The 25,218-nt window shown below is 40.0% G+C and overlaps 2 protein-coding genes across 3 annotated transcripts; both read right to left on the reverse strand.

Moving 5' to 3' along the window:
* Nucleotides 1–233: 233 nt before the first annotated feature.
* C1H1orf52 (chromosome 1 C1orf52 homolog) lies at nt 234–8,507 on the reverse strand. Of its 2 annotated transcripts, XR_005016770.1 has the most exons (4): nt 7,783–8,075; nt 7,359–7,485; nt 6,948–7,146; nt 234–739 (listed from the first exon to the last, which is right to left on the reverse strand). XR_005016770.1 is itself a non-coding variant. In XM_036828136.1 (3 exons), the coding sequence occupies exons 1-3, from the start codon at nt 8,056–8,058 to the stop codon at nt 666–668; spliced, it is 549 nt and encodes a 182-aa protein (XP_036684031.1). In that variant the 5' UTR covers nt 8,059–8,507; the 3' UTR covers nt 234–665. The 2 variants fall into 2 exon arrangements, 1 of the variants encoding a protein (XP_036684031.1); XM_036828136.1 differs by lacking the exon at nt 7,359–7,485 and having other exon boundaries at nt 7,783–8,507.
* Nucleotides 8,508–13,096: 4,589 nt separating this feature from the next.
* Nucleotides 13,097–23,811, reverse strand: BCL10 (BCL10 immune signaling adaptor). The gene is made up of 3 exons (XM_036833244.1): nt 23,478–23,811; nt 16,665–16,953; nt 13,097–14,915 (listed from the first exon to the last, which is right to left on the reverse strand). Exons 1-3 carry the CDS (start codon nt 23,532–23,534, stop codon nt 14,560–14,562), a joined length of 702 nt encoding a protein of 233 aa, XP_036689139.1. The 5' UTR covers nt 23,535–23,811; the 3' UTR covers nt 13,097–14,559.
* Between the last annotated feature and the right edge of the window lie 1,407 nt (nt 23,812–25,218).

The following is a 25,218-nucleotide window of genomic DNA, read 5'->3' on the forward strand; positions in this document are numbered from 1 at the left end:
CTGAGTTAAATCTCAAACTCATTGCTCACTAGCTGTGTAACCGTGGATAAATTAATCTCTATTATAAAATGAGGCTATTAATACCTGCTTTATTAGTCTGAGGATCAGAGATAATATATGCACAAAGCACTTGGAACACAGGAGGCACTCCCTAAATGGTAATACCCACTATCAGAATGTCACATGGCAAAGAGGGTACTTGTCACAAATATTCAAATGTTAATGTTATGCAGTAATAGTAATATTGGTAATTTTATTTCCATGATCTATTTACACTGTACAAACACTGCTGAAAAGCACCCTACAAGTTCACAGTACAATATATTTACTTTAAAAATATACTCCTTTATAAAAGGTTCATAGAACATTGGCATGTCAACATGGGATGAAACTCAAAGCATGTCACCAATTCTGTGGTAGCAAGAATGCTTCCAAGTGTTGTCAATTTCACAATCACAAGTCACCATTTGAGTTTTAAATACATATAAGTTTTAAATAAAAATTGAATTCTACAGTGGAAGGTTCCTGCACCAATACTCATTAGCTAATTGACATATACTTTCATGGAGATGTTGTTTCATAATAATTTACAATATCAATTTAACCTGCCAAAAAAAATCATTTCAACAAAGTTTCACAGTCCAAAAATTCTTGTCATTTGTTTTCTATTTTTTCTTCTTTGTTGGTTCTCCCCGTTCTATTTTGCGCTTTTTAGAAGTATGCTCTTCTTTTTCATCATCTTTAAATAGGAAAGGAAGAGTTTCAATCAGTAATTTAAAAAAAATGTTAAGCATTAAAATTTCATTGACTCTATACCAAAATCATTATCCTCAACTAATGTTTCTTTCAAAGTTTTGCAATAAAAAACACAAAAATAACTTACAGAACTCTGATTTTAAATTGCAAGTAAAAATAAGGAATTTTTTGAACTGTAGTGTTATACAAAATCTACAGCGATCCTTTAGTGCTATATTAAGGTAGCTTAAAATGAGAAAATCAAAATTTGTTCTGATAAAGCTATTCTCAAATATTCTACAGTATATACATGGTGGATATTTAATATATAATCTACACGTTAAGAATGTAACACATTCTGTTTGTTTTTTTTTTTACAAAAAAAGATGTCAATTTAACCATGACATTATGTAAGTGTCTATCAGCTAGTCTTTCTTTCCCCTCCAATCTGCTTTCCCTCCCCCACAAACACCTGCCCCCATCTCATGCCCCCACCCCCAGCCCCACACATGCATTTTGAAGTTAAAAAGGCTCTCACAAGTAGATGTTTCACTGAAACTGTATTTTCAATTTTGTCCTATGTAGGTAGTTCTACTTTCTCCCCCATTCCTAGGATGGTCAGAATATTCCAATGGCAAGAGAAAAACAGACTTCTTCCCCCACTTCATATTATGGAGAATTTGGGGGGGAGGGGAGAAGAACCTCAAATTAAAACCATGTCCTTTATACTTTTCTAAAATATTATTAGTACCTGTATTCACAGAAAATTTCCAATTAATAAATAAAAATACTGTAAAACCTGAAACAGTGGGCCCTTTTATTCAATTAAAACAATCCAACTACATGTTTCAACAAAACACAGGGTAGCACAGAGCAGCTGCTAATTCCCATCTCTCTGAACAAACGCATGGCATTATTTTAAGAACTCCATGTAGATGGAATAAATAACATGTAGAAGATGTTATGATTTATAAAATACAAATTTATTTTAAGCACATTACTGAATTCATTGTACTTTATTTTCTCAATCAACAGATACTCAAAGTTCAATAACTACCATGTGGTGGCCTATAAAATATTTTGATGTTGAAAGGGGACTTCATATTAAAAAATTGGGGAAGCCATTGATATCAGAACATAAACTTTTCTCATTTCAACTTCCCTTTTATTAACAGTCAAAAAAACAAACAATGCCAATTTTATTGTTATTACTTAACACTTCACATTACAAAAGGACTTTACAGTCATTTTTTACATGTTATTTCTTGATATTCTTCTGATAGAGACTGGGGAGCTCTGTCCTATTCTTTTTTTTATCGGATTATAATTGACACACAATATTAGTTTCAGGTGTATAAACATAGTGATTTGGTATTTTTATATATTATGGAATGATCACCACAATAAGTCTAGTTACCATCTGTCACCATACAGAGTTATCACAATCTTATTTACTATATTCCCTATGCTGTATATTACATCCCTGTGCCTTACTTATTGTATAGCTGGAAGTTTGTACCTCTTAAACCCCTTCACCTACTTCACCGGTCCCCCAGCTCCTTCCCCTCTGGCAATCACCAGTTTGTTCTATGTTATCAATGAGTCTATTTCTGTTTTGTTTTGTTTGTTCATATGTTTTGTTTTTCAGATCACAAACTCATTATGGGAAAAATAAACTTAAAACCTTAATTAAGCCTTCAATTCCCTTCTGCTAACTACCATACTCAGAATATTTCCTTTGTTGATGTGGACAATAATTAGTATCAACAGCAGGTAATGCATCTTCAAACACAGCATGGTGATGTTATTCATATATTTCATAGAGCACTACAGATTTATGTAGCTAGTATGATAAAATACAATTCAGATCAACGAATCATCCCAGGAATTTACAAAGCAAAGTTTTAAACATTAGTTTATCATGTATACAAAAAAATACTTGTTCTACAAACCAAATGATGAGGCACACAGTTTAAACAAGCCAAGGCCTTTGTTTTTTAATTGGTGCTTAATTATCATTATGCTTGACTTTTGAGATTATTTTCAGTAGTAATATAAAAATTGAAATTACTTTCTAACTCTACTAGAAAATGCACTGTTAACATATATTAAAAAGAACATCCTGAGACACTTCTGCTTTTAATCTGTCACTTATTACATTTACTGAATAACAACAAAAACACAAACTACTGAGGTTGGAAAAATAACTTCCTACCAGTCACTGAACAGAAGAGCTAATGCCATCTAGTGATATAACAAGGCATTGTCTTAAAAAAAAAAAAAGATCTTGAAATGTCCGATCATCAACTTTACTGAGCTTCGTACTCTGTGCCATATACTACAGATGCACTTGTAAGGAAACAATTTTTCTATTATGGAATTCATGTCACTTGAGGTAAACAAGCTTAAATTATTAATAGAAACTAAGGTTCTAAATTCTTAAAAAAAATAGCATTAGCTACTTTAGTTAGACCTTCAGGATTAATTACATGTTAATTAAGCTACAATAAATATCTAAGCCTTAATCATTTACATTTTACAAACACTAAACAAGTGTTGATAAGTAGTAAGGATTTATGATGAGTTTTGAATTTTTCCCAGGTTCTTTTATCTGGAAGGAGTTAACTGGCAAAAAAGGCCAAAGGGCAGAAAATGAAAAGGAAAAATAAAAACAAAGTAATTTGATAATCTAAAAATGAGATTATTTAAGAGTGTGGAGCTTCTGTGACTTCCCTGGTGGCGCAGTGGTTAAGAATCCACTTGCCAATGCAGGGGACACGGGTTCGAGCCCTGGTCCGGGAAGATCCCACATGCCGCGGAGCAACTAAGCCTATGCGCCACAACTACTGAGCCTGCACTCTAGAGCCCGCGAGCCACAACTACTGAAGCCCGCGTGCCTAGAGCCTGTGCTCTGCAACCAGAGAAGCCACCGCAATGAGAAGCTCGCTTGCAGCAATTGGAGAAAGCCCGCGCACAGCAACGAAGACCCAGTGCAAGCAAAAATAAACAAACTAATTAATTAAAAAAAAAAAAGAGAGGGACTTCCCTGGTGGCGCGGTGGTTAGGAATCTGCCTGCCAAGGCAGGGGACACGGGTTCAAGCCCTGGTCCGGGAAGATCCCACATGCCGTGGAGCAACCAAGCCCATGTGCCACAACTACTGAGCCTGCGTGCCACAACTATTGAAGCCCACACGCCTAGAGCCTGTGCTCCACAACAAGAGAAGCCTCCACAATGAGAAGCCTGCGCACTGCAACGAAGGGAAGCCCCCGCTCGCCGCAACTAGAGAAAGTTCTCGCGCAGCAATAAAGACCCAATACAGCCAAAAATAAATAAATAAATTTAAAAGATATATCCACCTGGAAAAAAAAAAAAAAAGAGAGCAGATTGCTCCATCTCCTATTGAAAAGAAAAAAAAAGAATGTGGAGCTTCTAATACAAGATATTTTATGAATTAAAAAAAAAAGAGGTAAAAAAAGATGTTGGGAAATCGATCTGTGAACATAGTATGGGAGTTTGAAATGGCAAAAATCACTTCTAAGAAGGAAGGTATTCATTACAAAAAGAAGACAGTTACATTCAACAACCAACATTAAAGTCAAAATTGAAGATTTCAGTATTATCTTTTAATCTTATGCTCCAGCTTTAAGCTGGCTGAGCACTGGGGTCCTTTTGTTTTTTGATATTGCCAACATCCACTTTCTAATGGAGGACCATCATATGATCAAAAGGTCAGAAATTACCTACGGGAATAGCAGCATTCTCTCACGCATATTTCCTGCTATCTGAACTTAAAAGGCAAGCTGGAAAAAAAGATAATTCTTTCTACTTCCTTGTCCTGGTATATAAACCTTGCCTTTTCCACATAGGAACAAAGATAGGAGAGCACCAGCCTATGACACCCTAGACTGAATATCAACTCTAGTGGCCTTATTGCCATTCTTCCCACAGGACAGCTACTCCTCAAGCACTCTCGCTTGCAAAACATCAAGAGACTAAACCCCAGTTTAATATGGCATCATTTCCATTTAAAGATCTGAATTTGAATTCCTATTCTGCCTCTTCCTAGCTGTGTGAATTTGGGCAATTCTTTAATCTGAGATTGTCTTCTTGTCTACAAAACAGTAATAATGAATCATGTACCACTTCTGTACTAGGTTGCTAAGAGTAACAAATTAGAAAACTTGTGTGAAGGTACTATTTTAGAGCTCGGCATTTTCTAGTTTTGTGATCTTGGACAAGTCACATAAGCTCTCATTTTGACATTTCCCTATCTGGTTTCACAAGGTGTTGTAAGGATTAAATGTAATTTATGCAAAAGTGTTTTTTATTAATTATATAAAGATACTATAAAATATGAAGTATTTTTAATGTCCACTTCATTTGGCATGTCCAAAAAGATGCCATTTACTGAAGAGGTACCTTCACTAGTGACTTCTAGTTCACACTGGGAAGTCAGGGAAAGAAATGGGAAAGCCAGGTAGAATCAAAACTGGAGAGTAATATCCTTTATAGCAAAAAAAGGATACACTTCAGAATGTGTATTGCATTTAATTGTCACATCTCTTTAGTGTCCTGTAGTCAAAAATGTTTCCTCAATCTTTCTTTGACTTTCATGACCTTGATACTTTTGAAGATTCAGCTAGTTATTTTGTGGAATATCCCTCAATTTGGGTGTGTTTGTGTTCGGCAGGAACATCACCAACGTGATGCTGTGTTCAAGCGACACTCAGTTTTGATTTGTCCTGTTATTTATGATGTTCACTTTAATCGCTTGATTAAAATGGTGTCTGCCAGGCTTCTCCACAATGAAGTAACTCCAAAATGAAGTTACTATTTTTTTCCCATTTGGAATTAACAAGCATTAATTTTGTGAAGAGATACTTTAGATCTGAATTAATATCCTATTCCTTAAAAGAAACACAAACAAAAAACCAAAAATTGGAGTAAGAACTCCTACCAGTCTGTTACCCTAAGCTAAGTAGCAGTTGTATTATGGGAAGATCAGAAATTTGTTTAACAAAACCAGCACACTCTTTCATAAAAATGATAGTCAAAAATATTTAGTCCAATAATCCACTGAATACTCACAATATACTACAAACTGTATTACAAACATAAATAACACCTGGACCCTGCTGTTTAAGGAACTCATCTTCATAAAGCAGACAGACTTATGAACAAAAAATCACATAGAAGGTGGTAAGTGCACATACAGGGTACAGAGGAGCAAATAATTAACTAGAGGAAGGTAATATTTGAGATTTAGATATTACCAACTCTCTTTTTCTTAGAGTTGGATTTTAAAGGATGAGTGAGTCTACCAGCCAAAGAGGGAGGGAAAATCATTCCCAACTAAGGTGGAACATATATTAAAAGGCATGGAACCATAAAATAGCATGGTCTATTCAGTTTTGAATTTTATGATCTTAAAGTTCTACAAGGGGGCCATCTGAAATGAGGGTGGAGAAAAAGGCAGGGCCTACCATAGAGGGCTCACTCTGCTGCTGGTGAAGGGTTTTAAGCAAGTGAGGCAAGGGGGTGGGGTGGGTAAAAGTATGGAAGCAGAGATTACTGTGCTTGCTTACAGTCTAAGCCAGAGATGGAATTATGATATTATGAACTAAGGCAAGACAACTAAGTCATTATCTTATTACTATTTTTAATTACTATGTAGTAATACTCAGTTAAATTCATTTTGTGACACTAATTTTGGCTCTAAAGCACAATTGCTTTTATATAAAATGAAGCCATCAGCACTTCACAACCGCAGTCACAACAAAGAGTTCATGAAATAACTCATGCTGCTTTAATAATAAGGCATCCTAAATCACATATACTACTGGTTGAGACATCAAAGATTTCACTTTAAATCCTGAATATCTTATGACCCTTCTCAAAAACACTGCAAAAGGGAGGGTGGGAGGGAGGGAGATGCAAGAGGGAAGAGATATGGGGATATATATATATGTATAGCTGATTCACTTTGTTATACAGCAGAAGCTAACACACCATTGTAAAACAATTATACTCCAATAAAGATGTTAAACACACACACACACACACACACACACACAGCAAAAGACATCCAAAGACCATCACAATCAGTTTGCTAACTGACTAGATTTAAGTTTCATTCATGAAACATCTCGTTCTCTTAAAACTCATCACAGGGACCAAAAGGCATTGCCACTGAAGTCTGACTTTCCTTACCTGATTCCACCGTCTCCTCCCCTTCTGGGAGAAGCCTAGCTTTCTTAGCATTCTGTGGGGCATCATCACCATTGTCCTCATATATGTTAGACCATTTTATTGCCATATCCAGCTCTGGAGGGGGAGGTTTCTTCTCAGTAGAGTAGGTCTCCGGAGGTGGTACATAGTTTGACTTCCATATTTTGAATTCCTTCGGAGGCTGTTAAGCAAACACATTGAGAAACACTGTGACGAACCGAGGTTCCTATAATCGGTATGGGCACATGCACCTCCCTGCCGTTCGCTTATTGTTCAGGCTGACTTTTTTATTTTTTAAGGTTTAAAGACATATTTTTCCATCAAAATCACAACACTGTTAAGTGAAAAGCCAAAGGGTTCCCTATACGAATAAAGCTATTAACTTTTAGTTACCAAAGAAGAATCCAGTCTCAGAGATACTACGCCAAGGCTGACCCCTTCAGGAGGCTGCAGCAGACACTGTCTTGGAGGCAGCACCGCAGGCACTTCGGCATCAAAGGGAAGGGGTCTCGGGGAGAAGCTGCAGCAGGGGGGCGGGGGAGTCACCACCGTTAGTCCTCTCCGCGCGGGGTCAGGGCACCGAGCGCGGAGGTTTGGGTCTCCTCACAAGGGGGCGGGGCTGCGGATCCGGTCTGACACCCACCAGGCTGGGGGAGGGGGCCCGGGCTCCCCAGGGTTGGATGTGGGAGAGGGTGGTGCGGCATCCCGCAGGGGGTGACTGCGTGTGAGGGGCGGAGAGCTGGTCCCCAGGAGGGGGCTCAGGAGGAAGGGGGCGGAGGCCGGGGCCTAGATCGGGAAACGGGGTCGGGGACCTCACCTCCTCTGGCGCCTTGACGACGTGCCTCTCCCAGTCTATCTGTTTGTTGAGCGGATTGTAGAGAAAGGCCGGGCGAGTCACGCTCCGGAACAGCTCGTCGGGTCCAGGCAGCCGCTTCTCCGCCTTGTTCCCACAGCCGCCCGCCGACTTCGCCGGATCCGGGGCCTTACGACTTGTCTCCTCCGGCTCGCTGTTATCCTCCTCGTCCGAGGAGCCTGAGCTGCTGCTCCCGTAAGCCGCGAAATAGCTCAGGGGATCCTTCTCTTCCGCTGCCATGACGGCTGCGCGCGTCTACCGATGGCTCCGCCGGAAACCGGAAGCCGTGCCACGGCCCGCCCCGCAGTTGGCCCCGCCCCAAGTCTCGCTGATGGGCCCGGAGTCTGCACCCCCTGGCGGCTGCGCCGTGATCCTGCGGCCGGGCTGAAGGACTGAGGCTGGAGGCGGGGCCCCGCACGTCCTCAATCAGAGGTTTCTAATGCTCTTTTCTGAGGACCCCTGAGAAGAGACAGATCCTCAGGCAGTGGTCCAACCAAACTTTCAGATTCAGTAAGAATTTATTAAAGGCACAGAAAAGCTAAAAATTTTGTCTTTTCACCGCCACCTTAAAGCCCTTGCCCAGAGAGACCAGGATTTCTTCCTGATCCTGCCGCATCTCTTCCTCGAAATAAAATTACTCTCAATGTGCTTCCCCTCAGTCGTCATGGAAGACCTCTATGGGTAAGTGGACTTACCAAGTCCCAAAGTGAATCCTCTCCTGCTTGACCTCATTCCAGCACACTCTGAGCAACCTCCTTTGATGGAACGTCTCTTGTATTGCATCACACCACTCTGGGGGTCCTCCAAACTCTCTGGATTCTTTTTGTCAGCCTCCTTCCATACCTGCTTTGCTCTGTACGGCCCTTAAACGCTGGTGTTTCCCAACATATTATACCAGCTTTCAGCAACACTTACTAACAATGTGTAGAGGGTGTTACAAAGTTGCAAGTCAGACCGTCCCTTTCCAGGGCATTAACTACCTTAACGCTTGTGACTCCCAAATCCGGATCTCCAACTCCAGTCTCTCAAGTTCTGGATCAAACCTCCATTTGGCTCTTAAACTTTATGTATGGACATCGTGCTGGGGTCTCAAACACCCACTTAAAGATCAGTAACTTGTCTTTACGTATAACTTGCTTCTGCATTTGTGTTCCCTCTCTTAGTACAATAAATGGCATAACCACGTGCCTAGCCACCAAGGGAAACTAGAAATCTTTGACTCCTCCTCGTGAACTCAGAGGGAATTATACCCAAGTGAAAGCAGTAAAGTTGGTATCAGTGTAAAGGTTCACAGGATGCCTGTTCATTTACACGATACACTCACCTCCAGGAGGCAGAGAAGATGTCTCTCTTATTCACTCTTTCCCAGTCCCATAGCACAATGTCTGTGAGCTCCTTCAGGGGAGGAGTTGGAGTGTGCTTTGTTCATTTTTATATTCCTAGTACCTAGCTCAGTGCCTGTCACTGAGTAGATGATCAATAAGTATTGTGGATTATAATTTATGAGGGTGTAGATCTGTTTCTCAAAATTTTCCACCCAAGTACCTACATTGACAAAGGAAAATGATGGTCCCAAAGTGCAAAGTTTGGGAGCCTCCAAAACCATCCTCAGGCTTGGTAATTTGCTAGAAGCACTCACAGAACTCTCTGAAAGCTGTTTTACTCGTGATTATGGTTTATTGTAGCTAAAGGATACAGATTAAAATCAGCCAAGGGAAGAGGTGCAGGGTGCAGAGTGCTGGAGCTTTCCACATGCAGGGCTTCCGGCTGTCTTCTCCCAGTGGAGGTGTAGACAGTACTAACTTCTGCGGCAAAGACATGTGACAACATGCATGGAGCCATCTGGGGAGGCTCACCCTAAACTTAGCATCCACAGTCTTTATTGGGGATTGGTCATGTGGACATAGCCTCCAGCCCCTCCAGAGGTCAAGCTGATACAGTATGGCCCAACGCCCCTTGAGCATAACAGTTTTTTAGAATATAGTATAATACCCTGAAAATGTATGCAAATGTTATATACTAGTCCCTAATACAGCTCTTTTATTTCAATATACAAAAAAGAAAGAAGAAAATCCAAACTTCTCACAGTGGTCTGTAAATGCTTCCGTATCTGATCCTCACTATCTGTGAAACCTCATCTCAATCCAGGCTCCTGAGTTCCCTAGTCATCCCTCATACTTACGTTCCAGCCATACAGGCCTGTGTGGTCCTCACTAGCTCATTCTTGCCTCAGGACTTTTGCACTCGATGTTACTTTTGCCTAAACTTCCTACCAGAACTTTACACAGCTGGCTCCTTCCTTCTTATGGTTTAGGTCTCAGCTCAAATGTTGCCTGCTTTGAGAGGAGTTCCCTCATAATGCTATAAACACTTTGGTCCAAGTTACTGTTTAGCTCATACATGCCCTATTTTGTATCCACAGCAACTAGAATTATCAGGGTTTCCTTGTTTATTTTCTAACTGTCTCCCCCAACTAGAATGTGAGTTCTCTATGAGAACATAGACATTGTCTGTTTTGTTTATCACTGTATCGCCAGCACCTAAAATGATAGGTAATCAATAAATGTTGAATTATGAGTGAAAAAATACACAATCTCCACCCTTACCTTTCTGCCGTCTAGGAAATGTTAATACGAGAGCATGGAGTTGTAGGAAGAACACTGATCTTGGAGTCAAACTGCCCTAGACTTTAATTCTAAAGAGCTGTGCCACATACTTTGAGCCATATACTTTATCCTGAGATTGTTTCTCATCTGTTAAAAAAAAGTAACAATAAAACCTTCCTTGCAGAGTTGTTATTAGGATTAAAAACAAGATCACACATGTGGAAACACCAACCACTGTATTTGGCACCCAGTAAGACTGTGGTTTCCAAACATTGTTGCACGTTGGAACCACCTAGAAATTTTTACTCACTTCTGATGACTGGCTTCCACAGCCTGGCATCCGGATCTTTAAAAGCTCTCCAGGTGATTCTGAAATAGGCAGCAAAGTTTGGGAACCACCACAGTAAAGGTCAACTGTCTGATAATTAAATAGAGTGGCAAAATCAGAGTAAGGCCTTTAGGAGCAGCACTCAAGTTGCCCACATATTGTTTGTGCTTAAATTTAGCTCTTCTTTCAGAAAGCCCTCAAAAGATTACATTTAACAACAAAGATCGAATCGCTGCTTGGTTAGCTATTTTTTTTCCCTCCAAAATCAACAATGTACTTATTTATGCAGTGATACAAGATAAGGACAGAGCCTGAAACTTCCTGCTCCCTTTCACGCTGCTTAGGTAAAAAGACAGTAGCCACAAGACTTAACTTCAACTTTATACTGTACACAAAATTACTTTGTAATGGATCATAGAGCTAATTGTGAAATGAAAACAACTAAGTTTCCAGAAGAAAACATCGGGGATTATCATCACAGCACTGGGATAGGCAAAGATTTTTTTAAACAGGAGACAAAAATCACTAACCACAAAAGAACTAATCATTAAACTAAATTAAATTTTAGAAAATGTTTATCAAGGGACTTCCCTGGTAGTCCAGTGGTTAAGACTCCACACTTCCAGTGCTTCCACTGCAGGGGGCACGGGTTCTATCCCTGGTCAAGGAAGTAAGATCCCACATGCCAAGTGGTATGGCCGAAAAACAAAAAAATGTTTATCAAAACAAACCAAAAACCTCCCAAATAAAATTTAGAAATTCGAAACAACAAAAAAAATTGAAAGCAAAAAAACTGCCATTATCCTGGTAAGTTCCAAATTTGCCAGTGTTTGCCCTTGCGCTAGGAATGACATGCTGACCAAAGATGGAATTAGCTCTTGAAAAAGTGAGCATGAAAAGACATGCAGGAAATGTAAATGCATATTGCTAAGTGAAAGAAGCCAGTCTGAAAAAGCTACATATTGTATGATTCCAACCATTCAGTATATGACATTCTGGAAAAGACAGAGCAATAGAGAGAATAAACAGATCAGTGGTTGCCAGGGCTGGATGGGAAGGGGTGGGGCGGTGGGGGGGGGGGAAGAGGAAGGGATGAATAAGTGGAACACAGGGGATTTTTAGGGAAGTGAAACTATTCTGTGTGAAAATATAATGGTGGATGCATGTCACTATGCATTTGTTAAAACATGTAGAACTGTATAACACAAAGAATGAATCCTAATGTAAACTATTAACTTTAGTTAATAATAATGTATCAAGACTGGTTCATCAATTCTAATAAATGTACTAATGTGAGATGTTAATGTAGGAAACAGGGGGTATATGGGAACTCTGTACTTTCTGCTCAAGTTTTCTGTAAACCTAGAACTGCTCTAAAAAAGTCTCAATTTTTTTAAAAGCAATTTAAAAAAGTGAGCTCGAAGGTGTTATTTTTATATTAAGTGATAATTTTCACTGCTGCATTAATCAACCCAATAACCAATTGCACTATATCATGTCACACTGTCATTCAAATTTATACATTTTTGGCAACAGCTGGTTTTCAGTGTTTAAAGGAAAAATAAACTGATTTCATAGGATTCAGAAAACCAAAAGCCTAAGTTTGTTAAAACCTTAATTTTAGGGCTTCCCTGGTGGCGCAGTTGTTAAGAATCTGCCTGCCAAGGCAGGGGACACGGGTTTGAGCCCTGGGCTGGGAAGATCCCACATGCCGCGGAGCAATGAAGCCCGTGCGCCACAACTACTGAGCCTGCGCTCTAGAGCCCGCGAGCCACAACTACTGAGCCCACGCACCACAACTACTGAAGCCCGCGCGCCTAGAGCCCGTGCTCCGCAACAAGAGAAGCCACCGCATGAGAAGCCCGCGCACTGCAACGAAGAGTAGCCCCCGCTCGCCGCAACCAGAGGAAAGCCTGCGTGCAGCAACAAAGACCCAACACAGCCAAAAATAAAATAAATTAAAAAAAAACAAACCTTAATTTTATTGTCTACATAGTTAGTCAACAGTCTGAAAGAAAACTATAAATATAGGTGCTACACCATATCTAAATTATGATCTTTGATTCCAAATAAATCCTATTTAAATTTTTAAAAAAGTAACTGCATATCAAATTTTATTTTAATGAAATGAAAAGCTTGCTTCTGCTTTTGAAAAAGGTTTCTTTAAGTATTATGCCACTATTTTTTTTTTAAATTGCCACTATTTTGTTATGCTACCCTGGAGGTGAAAACATATTTCTCCATAATCATTAGAAAATGTTTATACTACAAAAATCACCCAGTCTTTAAAATTTTTTTTTTTTTTTTTTTTTTTAAAGTTTAATTTTTATTTATTTATTTATTTATGGCTGTGTTGGGTCTTCGTTTCTGTGCGAGGGCTTTCTCTAGTTGCGGCAAGCGGGGGCCACTCTTCATCGCGGTGCGCGGGCCTCTCACTGTCGCGGCCTCTTTTGCTGCGGAGCACAGGCTACAGACGCACAGGCTCAGTAGTTGTGGCTCACGGGCCTAGTTGCTCCGCGGCATGTGGGATCTTCCCAGACCAGGGCTCGAACCCGTGTCCCCTGCATTGGCAGGCAGATTCTCAACCACTGCGCCACCAGGGAAGCCCTAAAATTTTTTTAAAGTCAATATGCCAATCTTCTTCATGATTGATAATTTCATCAGTCCATCCAGAAGTGCAACTCCATCTCACAACCTGAATTAATGTTTCCTATTAAAATTGGTACATATAAAAAAAGTTTTAGGTATTTATTTCCTATTGAAAAATTTGAAACTTCCAAAACACAGCACTACAACTTAACATTTATTCTTAATAGCATATTTCCATCTCTGCTTTTTGCAAGTAGTGGAAATATATATGAGACAGATATCTAGAAATAGATATAGTTTAATGAAAACAATGAAAGATTTATAAATTTGTAAAATTAGTCAAACTTTGTCATAGAACAAAAAGACATATCTAGCTAATGGCCCGCTTGTTCCAAATAGTACTAAAAACAGAATTGTCACATATACACACACAAAAACCATTTTGTTCTAATTATTTCAACTGTACAGTGGTCCTCATTAAAAGGGAACAAAAAGTACAGAAAAAGTATTTTAAAAATCTCATTAAATTATATGTAATAACTGAAGTTTATGCCAAGATTTTTCTTTAGGAATGAAAATGATAAAGCAAAGAGTGTGAAAATCTTAAGAAAGTAGTATTAATTAGTAAGATTAATAAGAAATGTATTTTGGCAAATTGACACCGTAGGTGGCTCAAACTCCATTAGATAGATATTCCTCTGAATCAGAAGGGGACTTTCTAAGTGCCTGTAAGCCCAATTGAGTGGGAAAAAGATTCTTTTCTGTACGCTGGCAGTTTTCCCAGCAGTGATTGGCTTTATTACCGAATACGAACAGCTTAATTCTGAAAATGTACTGTTGAATGGTTGGAAAGGACTATTAGACTGTGAAATTTATTAGCACAAATGCACAGAGAAGAAACATTGTTCCCAGCCTAAGACTCTATTCTCAAATAGAGAAATGTTCTCTATTAAAATTAGTCTTAAAACATAAAACAAAAGTGCAAACACTAAATTACCTCAAAAATGAAGAGAAAATACTGGAGTACATGATCAACACGACTTTAGCTATCTACAAGTATGCTTCTTTTATTCTAAAAAATTCTATTTACAAAGTATGTTTACGTTGCATTTTAAGACATGTATCAAATGTTAATAAGTCATTACAGCAATTTTATAAGATTCATATCCTTTCAAATATTTTTTGTCATCATTAAAAAAATTAAAAGGCAGTAAACTGTCATTGCCGCAAAAGAGCACGTGATCTTAAGGGAAGAAACATCTCACTAGAGTTTCCACAAGTTCCTTCTTCTTCTAACTGCAGCTCTGGTGGCAAAGGAGGAGCCCCAGGGTCCCCAGGTCTAGGAAGCGTAGTTGAAGAGAAGGTGGGGTTTTCAGTTCTGCCTACTTCTAGGACAGGCAAATTCAGAGAAGAATCAGTAGAAAAAAAGGGGGCTGTGCTGGATTCTCCTTCTGGATGGTATATGACGGTGGATGCTCTCAGTTTTTCAGAGAAATTACTGTCATCTGAATTTGATCTGGAGAGGTTGTTTGTGGCTCCATCTGGAAAAGGCTCACAGCTGCTACATTTCAGTCCTACAATAAAATTATTCAGATGTAAATGAAAAGTAACTAGAAAACTGAGTCCACACCCATCTTCGAACTTTTTAAAGATTACACAAATTTAAATAGCAGTTTATAAATTGTCATAATCCATTTCACATTTTATCTGCTTTTCCTGACAATCATGAACCATACTATTATTTACATTTTCTAGATATAGAAATAATCTCAAGGAAGCTAAATGACATGCTACAATTCACATTTAATTTGTGTACTTATACTTAACCATTGAAGGACCTGGAAAAAATAAAGTAGTCCCTAAAATTATTCATAAAATAAGAAATAGCTTTCACAACTAAAAAATATTCTTTAGCACTCCAGCACAAAAAAAAAAAAAAAAAAAATTTACCCCAATTTTGAACTGGGTATATGCTAAAATTCTATGAGTTAATTACTTCCAATTCTTGAATCATGGGGTGTTACAAGTGGAAGGGATTCTACAGGTCATTCGGGATAGCCTCTCACTATTAGAGACGAGAAGACAGAGGCCTGGAACAGTCAAGTCATGCCCAACATTCCAGGACTACTTCATGCAAGGGGGACGGCTAGAACCCAGGTCTCCTCTTCACATTAAATAGAGAATGTCCTGGTTCTCAACCTAACAGTTTACTTAAATGACAGAGGTTGCTCTGAACAAAGAATTCTATCATATCCAAAGGGTATAGCCAACAATTAGCCTCAGCGTGGAAAGAATAAACACAAACACAGTTTATCTTTCTGTTAGGCTTAGCAAATATTCAACCCAATGGTCTACAGGCACAGAACTTCCTGAGTTGACAGATTTTAGGTAAAACCTGCAGAGTCTGTAAAGTACATTTGTACGTCAATTTTTTCCACTAGTTTTTCAACTTCACAATACAGTCAGCATTTCTGTCCCATGGAAGAGAAACTATTTTCTTAAATATGGCTCAAGGGGAAACTTCATCTGTGTTCCAGCATGGATTTATAGACTGAGTTCCTTAAGGGAAAAGCCCTAAATTACTAATTTCTGTTTCCCTTGCCTAGAACAGCTGGAATAGAGCTGTATCGCATGCACATTTATCTTAAGTGCTCTGTAGAGAGAGACAGAGAAAGATGGGGGTTTGGAGGGAGAGGGGGATTTAAATCGTGCAAACAATTCTACACAGCATTCCAATTTAGTGAGTGTGTGCTCTGGGGTGAGGGTGAAATGGAAGAGGTAAATCTGCTACTCCCTTAATCTCAGTTTTATGCCTCTCTCATTTTGCAACACTGAGTGTGATTCTAGTGTTTAAAGTTACATATAACTTATACAAGATGATTCTTATCAACATAAGCCACTACTTCATCGTGTGATCAACTGGTGGGAGAAAAACTAACAGAGTTTATCAAAGGTAAAATACTTTACCTATACACTGTTCTTTATGCGTGATATGCATTTTCAGGGGTTACTTCTGAACAGATTAATCTTGCATTCCGCTGACTTTAGAAACAAACTCCTGTGTATACTGGGATTTCATTGTAGTTGTTTTCTATAAATATGTTGTTAAACAAATATAAATACAGAACACTGAGTGATATTTCACTTTTGCAATGTAATGACATCAAATAAGGTAAAAAAATGCAAACTGAATGTAATTCTGAAGGTTGAACTTTTTGAATAAAAGCAAAATGATCACTTCTAGGTTTTTGTTTTGTTTTGCATTCTACTTATAAAAGCATTGTTACATTTAAATAAACTTTTGGATAATGAAGATATCTTACCTTTCAGATGTTCTAGTTTTATATTTCTAAGTTTTAGCACTTCATCTGTAATCTTCTGTATCAGGAAGTTCTGTGTTTTTTCTCGCCGAATAGATTCAACCAGGGTATCTAGTCCTTTGGGGTTTTCTTGTAAGTAGTCTAACAATTTTCCAGCCCTTTTTCTACTTGATGTTCGGCAAGAAATTTCCTCAGTGTCTTCTCTACTGAGTATTTTTTTTGCACGTAGATGATCAAAATGTCTCTCAGCTATGATTTTTTCACACAGGTATACACGCAAATTTTCTAAAGCCTAAAAGATATAAAAAATGCCTCAATGTATTTTTTTTTTAAACACCTAAGGAAATCACAAAGGTGACTGATTAGTTAGGAATCTGACTGGTGAGAGAAAACATCCTGAAGTCAGGAGGCTCAGCCCTACTAAAGGCATGCTATTAAAATGAAGGTCCGGTTAGACAGAAGTAGGTCCCTGACTAGATATTCCTCACCGCTTCTGAACTGCTCTGATCTCATCTTCACATCTATAAACCAAGACCAAACTGTTGTGAGGAGGGGGCCAGTCTAATCTAGGGGGCTTGGGTCTGTGGAAGTAGGGAGGTCTGCTGAGGGCCTTCAGAGGTAAAGTTGAGAGCAGAGGTTACTGTACATTTTAGTTTCCATTTAGCAAGGAATCCAGGATTAGTCAGGACCAGAGAGGATAACTCACAGTTTATAACTTTCTCATGTTATTAATTTTCCATCTTTCTACAGTGAAACCACACACACACACACACACACACACAAGAGAGAGAGAGAGAGAAAGAAAAAGAAAGAACCTAAACCAAAAGGGACCATACTGGGTCTATCTTTGGAGTCAGTTGGCAAGACTATAGTCTAACTCAGCCTTGGTAGAAGGAAGGTAAAAAGGTATGGGGGGAAAGAAACCTAAAGGAATAGTGGATATTGGAAAAAATTAAAGAAATAAAAGAAATCACATAAACAGGCCTAGACCTGAGAAGTGCCTAACGAGGCTTAATTAGTCAAAAATCAATGTGGGGCTTCCCTGGTGGCACAGTGGTTGAGAGTCTGCCTGCCAATGCAGGGGACACGGGTTCGAGCCCTGGTCTGGGAAGATACCACATGCCGCGGAGCAACTAGGCCCGTGAGCCACAATTACTGAGCCTGCGCGTCTGGAGCCTGTGCTCTGCAACAAGAGAGGCCGCGATGGTGAGAGGCCCGCGCACTGCGATGAAGAGTGGCCCCCACTTGCCGCAACTAGAGAAAGCCCTCGCACAGAGACGAAGACCCAACACAGCCATAAATAAATAAATAAATAAAAATTTAAAAAAAAAATCAATGTGGGTCCTAATAAATGGTATTAACAATTTGATGTGAGTGACTGTATTATAGCTCCTCCATTTACTAAATATGCGATCTTGGGTAACTTAAATCCTCTGTGCCTCAGTTTCCTCATCTGAGTGTTATGAGAAATAAATTAACACACGTAAAGCACTTGAGAAAGTGCCTGGTACATAGTAAGTGATGAGTAAATATTAGTGATGATGACAATGATGACTAACTTGATTCACATTGACAGTGATGAACTAAAGACAATGGAAAATCTTCAAAGTATATGAGAGTATATGGTGGCAAAAAAGTAGGTTGGGTGAAGGGTTCCTACAGTTCTCAGTCTACTGAATTCCCACGTGAAACATTTCACATATCTAAATGCCAAATATGCCAAGTGCTGAGCAGTGGGTATGCAAAGATGTACAAGACTTGAAACCTGCATGCAAAGGGCATGTGGTCTAGTTGAAGAATACATTATCAACTCAAGCTAAAAATTATGAGACAATGGAATATGACCTGGAAAAAAAGATATAGGTCAAGTACTGGGGAAGCAACCAACTCTGCCTCCAGGACCTGGGAAATTTACAGAGACTACACCTGAGCTAGAGGCATGAAAGGTAGGCAATGAGGGAAATTACATTTCCCTATAGTCAAAACCTCATCAAAGGTTTATAAATAAGAGGCAATAAGAAAACTTTTACAGAGGGTTGGGGGAAAGCAAAAATTGGGGTCAAAGGAGAGCAATTAGAAGACTGCTGCAAGATCTTACATATGATAAGCTGAGTGCATGAATTTAAGCTGTGGGGATGAGGAGAGAGAAAAATAGATTTAAAAGATGAACTCCTTGGAAAACCTCATTTGTTGTCATTTCTACCATACGTTGATGATTCCTAAATTTTCCTATGTGATCAAGACTTTCTCCACCTAGAGATCCCAATGGTACTTAAAATTCAACATGTCCAAAACCAGATTTATCTTCCCCTATCGTTTTCCTCTGACATTCTCAACTCACTTGCGAGTACCACCATCCATCCAACCATGCTATAAACCTACAACTCATCCTTGACTTTTCCTCTCTTTCACTCACTTGGCACATTCGATCGATCACCCACCCACCAAGTCCTGCCAATCTACCCCGATATTTATCTAAGCTGCCCCTTCACTCCATCCCTATGATTAGCATTGCCCTAGTTCGGGTCCCTATATATCTTGCATCGACTATTAACAAGACACCTAGCTGTACTTCTTCCTTCTCTCCCCACCCCACTCAAATTCTTCCTTCACACATCTATCAGACCTTCCAATTTTTTTTTTTTTTTTTTTTTTAGACCTTCCAATTTTTCAAGAAAAAATGGAAATCTGGAGTGTTACATGAATTCTACCAATATTGAAACGTTGTTAGTTAATTTTTAAAAAATTTAAAACACTGTGTTCCACCTCGACTTAAAGGATGAAGTTTCTCAACCATAGCAGAATAGCAGAGAAGTGAAGAGCATGGCTCTGGACTCAGACCAACCTCAGTTCAAATCTTGAATCTGCCACATACTCCTGTGAGAGCTGGGGCAAGTTACTTAACTTCTCTAAGCCTCAGGTCCCTTATTGGTAAAACAACAATAAATACCTAGCAGGACCTGTAGGAGGACTAAATGGAACAGTGCATATGAAGGCTTGACACAGTAGGTATTCAATAAATAACAGCTACTTGACGATGGCAGGCAGGTGCTTCATAGTATGGATCCTGCCTACCTCTCCAGCTTACTCTATGTTCTGGAACTTTATGTTCTTCCTAAAACTGTTTTCCACTACATTTCTTTAAGTCGTTACCTTTGCCTTGTTTTCTTTTCCCATATCCCTATTCATCCTTTAAAATTCAGGACAGTGGTCATCTCCTTCAGGTAACTTTACTTAAACTCCCCCAAATGAGTACTCCTCTCCAGCCTTTACAGCACCCAGTGTATACACTTCACTTTTCTATACAACAGGACTCCACTTATATCTCCCAACTCACTCCCAGACATTTTCACTCTGTCCCACTACTCTTCTCAAAGTCACCAAGGGTCTCCTTATCACTAAATCTGATACTTTTCAGTCTTCATCTCACTTCTCAGCAGTGTGAACACAGTTGACCATTCCTTTCCTGAAATACTCTTTTCTTGTCTTATATGAATACCACACTCTCCTGGCTTTCTTCTCATCTCTGCGGCCGTAACTTCTTACTTTTTAAAACTTTTCTATGGTCTCCCTTTCCCTTCTAGCTCTCAAGTTCCCCAGGTAAACTCACTTAATCCCACACTTTTATTTCTAGCTCAGATCTCTCTTTTGATCTTCAAACTTATAGGTCTAATTGCTGCTTTGACATTTCCACTTACTAATCTGATTTCACTCTCTTCCTCAACTCCCACATTCAAACCATCACCAAGTCCTATCATTACTATTTAAAAAATGCATCTGGAATTCTCCTGTTCCATCCATCTCCACTGCCTGTACCCTGATCCGAATCACCATCATCTCTCAACTATGTAAATTCCAAGGATCTCCTCACTAGTTTCCCTCTTCTCCCTTTTGCTCGCCCCAGTCCATACATTAGGCAGAGGGATTTTTAAAAATATAATTCTTCAATAGGTCTCCACTACACTTGGGAAAAAAATCCCACTTTACTACCATCTGTAAGACCCTTCATAATCTGGCACTAGCCCACCATCCTAACTTCACCTCTAGGCACTCTCTGCCTTTTTCCAATTTCCCCAAGATCTTGCCTGCTTTAGATCCTTTGCAAATTCTATTCTGCCTAGAATGCTCTTTCCCAGTTCTGTCATAGCCTTCAGGAATCAGTTTAAAAAATGTAACCTTCCCTGACCATCCTATCTCAAGTAGATTTCCCCTCTTATCTTGTTATTGGCTCAACATCTGTTTGTCTCCTTCATAGTACTTACCATAATTTGGAATTACACATTTATTTGTTTTCAACCTTAAGAACCCACATGTTAAAAGCAGGCAAGAACCAGGTACATTCTGTTCAACTCTGTATATCCTGCATTTAGCAGAGTGCTAAGTAGATAATGTTTTGGATGAATGTAAAATTCATTGCACTTATTTTGTGATTTGCAGTTGTCATTTTACATGTCTCCCCCTCCCCACAAGAAGTTGAGCTCTTCTCAAACTAAGACTGTATCTTAGTTTTTAATTTTTGAACTGTTAGAATCAATGGCAGTATCAGTCTCACAGTGTGTAGTCCACATTTATGAAACTGAACTAAATTCAACAAAAAAGAGGTAAACAACTAGATGGAGCACACAGGGAGAAGGAGTATAGTGAAGAAGTGGGAGCCTGAAAAAAAAAAAAAAAAAAGAAGTGGGAGTTTCCATGTGGATAAGTGGTGGTACAGTCAGTCCTCTGTATCTGCAGTTCTGCACCCTCGGATTCAACCAACAGTGGATGGAAAATATTTGGAAAAAAAAAATTCCTAAAGTTCCAAAAAGCAAAACTTGAATTTGCTGTGTGGGTCAACTATTTATATAGCATTTACATTGTATTTACAACTATTTACACAGTATTTACATTGTACTAGGTATTATAAGTAATCTAGAGATGATTCAAAGTATATGGGCAGATGTGTGTAGGTTACATGCAAATACTACGCCATTTTATAAAAGGGACTTGAGCATCCATGAATTTTGGTATCAGCAGTCAATCCCCATGGATTCATCACGACAGAGAATACAGCAGAAACAGCAAGTGGCTTTGGGGGAAGGATGATAAAAAGTTCAATTTTAGACAAAGTGAGGAATCTGAAAGATATAAAAGTGGATTTCCAGTAGATATTTGGAAATAAGCACTTAGAGTTGAGAAAGAAGGAAGCCCAAATATGTAGATGATAATTTTAAAACTCCTAAGGTCATAAACCATTTTGAAAACATCATGAAAAAAATTTCTAAGAAAAAAATGTGCACATGTTTTTTTTCATAGATGTCCTGAAACGTGTCCATGATTCCCCAGGTTATGGATTTCTTATATAGCTGTAAATTGAAATCATGGAGATGGATAATATCAATGAACTGATGGAAAAAAATAAAGGCCTAGAAGCCACCCTTCACATCTGTGTTTAGGTACAGGCTTTACATCCTCCCACTTGTAACCTCTCACTACCTGTTTTATCAACTGTAAAATGGGAAAGACAATTATCTGCCTTAGAGGTTGTTGTACAGATTAAATGGGAACATTGTAAACTGTGTGACACAGTATCTGGAATACAGCAGGCCTAGCTCTTGAAGTTCATGTTTTTACTGGCACAAATCTTGAAAAGCACAACACTCATTTATTCTTTATTAGTTATCAATGTCCCAGTCTTAACTAGAATGTAAAGCAGGGGCCTGTCATTTTTTATATCTTTCCAGGCCCAAGAACAGTACTTTCCATATAATAAGTGCTCCACAATTATCTGTTGAAGGAGGAAACTAAGGTACAAGTCCCAGTCATAACCAGTCTCCTTTTGCTAATGAGTCATACCAACTGTAATTATGAGTACAGTGTAATAAACCTTACAGGTGAGGGGAAAAGGAAGCACACAAACATTTAAAAAGCTGCTGTCCTGTCCAATTCACAAAGATGATTTTGTATAAGTACTGCAGTGTTAAGCCAGAACACAATTCATGTTCATGTTGTTTTGAATTTTAATTAATATAAAGTATTTTAATGGTACTCATGTAAGTCTCATATGGCAAAACAAGTTAACTAAAAGCAAAGGAAAAGAGAAACAAGTCAGACCTCAACAAAGTCATTCTTTACGAATAAATACTAAGATTTGTGCACTTCAGCATCCAAGCAGAAGAGCATAATTTAGCTGCTGAATATCTCCAACGTTTACCTGTAAATTAATTCTCCGCTTCATGTATTCATCCCCCGCCCCCCTCCGCGCCCCTTCAATTTAAATACGTGGGCGTTTGCTTACTAGGGGAATTCCGGGTTGTGCTTTCAACTGTCCAGCTTCCCCCAACCCCCTTTGCAAGTTTCACGTATTTGATCCACTGCTTGGGATGCTTTATCTGGTCCAGCTTTTGCTCCAGGTTGAGCCAGCAGCCAAGGCAGTCTGACTCAAGGATGAACTTGAGTCGTCGATCCCTAACAACGCAGCTCCAAAGCGCAGCTGGGGTGAAATCACCAGGGGATGGGTGAGGAGTGGGCAAGAAGCTGACTGTAAAGAAACGCTCCACTGAACAAGCTTTCAGAAACCCAAGCCCTGCTTTTATTCATTTAAAAGGTGGATTAACAGGTCAGCGGGCATCAGATCACTTCCACCAAGGTCCCTCGGATGCAGGGCTCGCCGTGGTCCTGCTGTGCCCGGACGTTTCGCTTCTCTGACCGCGGGCTCCTCCTCCGATTCCGACTCGGACTAGGACGCTGGGTTTCCTCGCCCGCAGGAATGCAGCCCCCCCCGGCCCCGCCCGTCCCCGGCCCTCGGCGGTGCCCGGGCAAGGTTGTGCTACTCACGTCCTTCTTCACTTCAGTCAGGTCCTCCTCGGTGAGGGACGGCGCAGTGGGCTCCATGGTGAAGGCGGGAGATGGCGCTTCTTCCGGGTGCGGGAGCTCGGGCTGCGCCGCCCCGCCCAGGCTGGGGGCTTCGGCCTCCGGATGAAAGGGCAGAAGAGGAGGCGGAGAGGGTCGGGAGGAAGAGGGCTACGCCTTCGAAAACAGATGGACTCGTGGGTCAAACTGTAGCGCTTCCGGCTCTGCCTTTGGGAGCCGAGGGCTCAGCCGACCTAAGCTTCCCGACGCGGAGCTCAGGTTCCCGCTCCTTCCCTCTCCAAGAGGCCCAGGCCCAGGCACCGCCCCTCGGTGAGGCCGGGCCTTCGGGAGAGCCCGCCCCGTCTCTGTGGGAGCCAATCGGGGCCAGCCCATGGGCCAACCTTCTCCCCGCCCCCCGGCCGGAGCCTTTCAGGAGTGGCTCCGCCCACAACCTCCAGGTCATTTGCATGTGGCCGCGGGTTGGCCTCACCGAAAGGAATCGTTTCCCTGGTTGGGGAGCGTCGCTGTTCTGCCTGCGGGCCGTCGCCGCCTGCGCAGACAGCTCACAGGCGGAGTCGAGTCTCTGCTTGTCTGTACTTTAGGGTTCCTCCTCTTTTCCCAGACCCTACCCAACGATTTCCTGTTGCTGTGTTTGCCCACTCAAGTTTTAAAATTATTTGGTCTCACACGGACACACGCACATACACACACAAGACGCATATACAGCCTATCAACAATATTAACGAAATTTCTGAAAGAGAGAAACCGCCTGCAATCCCACTACTTTAACACCTAATTTAACGTCTGCATTTGGGGGGGGGGTCACTGTTTATTATAAACACATTTCCTTATTTATTCATCCGTGTAATGAAGCTATGTCTACCTCATGCCTCTCACAGGGCTGCTGTGAGAATTAAATGACATGATACACGTAAGGTTCTTAGAGGTACTGGGCACACAGTACACACCTGACATTACTAAAACATTTATTAAGTCCTTACTAATATGTTCTAGGCATCTTATTCTGTAACAGTTCTCCCATTTTATCGGGGGAGACTGATGAACAGACCACTATTCTCAGAATGGTATTCTAGCTACTAACAGAGGTGTATACAAAGTAATGTGGGAGAAAAGCTCAAAACAGAGCCCTGGGCTCAAGATGGTTGTTTGGACAACATGCTAAATAAACTAGAAATAAAGTAGCTGGTATTTGAAGCTAGAGTGTAGATAAAAATGACAACAGGACCAAAAACGAACTTGGGAACCCCAAGGGTTCCCAAGGGTTTCTCTTCTTAAGGGAAGAGAAAGCAAAAGAACCAGAAAGGAACAACGTTGCCAAAGCCACACCAACGTGTTTTTGATCGCAACACGGGGGTTCTACTTTTAACATTAACATTACCTCACATGTCTTTTTCCATATTGATACACAGTATTTTTTCTGATTGCTTAACCTTCCATCCTCTTGGTATAACCCAATTTACTTAACTATTTGTTCTTTCATTTCACAAATATTTATTGAATGTCAACTATGTGCCAGAGACTGTTCTAGGTGCTGGGGAAACAACTGTGAACAAAACAGATAAAAATTCCTTTCCTCCTGGAGTTTAAATTCTAGTATACGTGTGTTTGGGGCAGGGCAGACAGACATTTGAAAAATGTTATGTAAATTATTTATGTTAGAAAATAATAAATACTATGAGAAAATGTAAAACAGGGCAATAGAATG

The sequence above is a fragment of the Balaenoptera musculus genome, chromosome 1, assembly GCF_009873245.2.
Source record: "Balaenoptera musculus isolate JJ_BM4_2016_0621 chromosome 1, mBalMus1.pri.v3, whole genome shotgun sequence".
Taxonomy (NCBI): Eukaryota; Metazoa; Chordata; class Mammalia; order Artiodactyla; family Balaenopteridae; genus Balaenoptera; species Balaenoptera musculus.

Excerpts from the sequence above, each read along its gene's own strand:
- C1H1orf52 (XM_036828136.1), bottom strand. The coding sequence starts at position 8,058 with ATGGCAGCGGAAGAGAAGGATCCCCTGAGCTATTTCGCGGCTTACGGG. Across the intron at positions 7,147-7,782 it reads TCGTCAAGGCGCCAGAGGAG|CCTCCGAAGGAATTCAAAAT; the intron begins GTGAGGTCCCCG and ends TTTGCTTAACAG. Across the intron at positions 740-6,947 it reads GGAGGAGACGGTGGAATCAG|ATGATGAAAAAGAAGAGCAT; the intron begins GTAAGGAAAGTC and ends TCCTATTTAAAG.
- BCL10 (XM_036833244.1), bottom strand. The coding sequence starts at position 23,534 with ATGGAGCCCACTGCGCCGTCCCTCACCGAGGAGGACCTGACTGAAGTG. Across the intron at positions 16,954-23,477 it reads TGACTGAAGTGAAGAAGGAC|GCTTTAGAAAATTTGCGTGT; the intron begins GTGAGTAGCACA and ends TATATCTTTTAG. Across the intron at positions 14,916-16,664 it reads AAAACTAGAACATCTGAAAG|GACTGAAATGTAGCAGCTGT; the intron begins GTAAGATATCTT and ends ATTTTATTGTAG.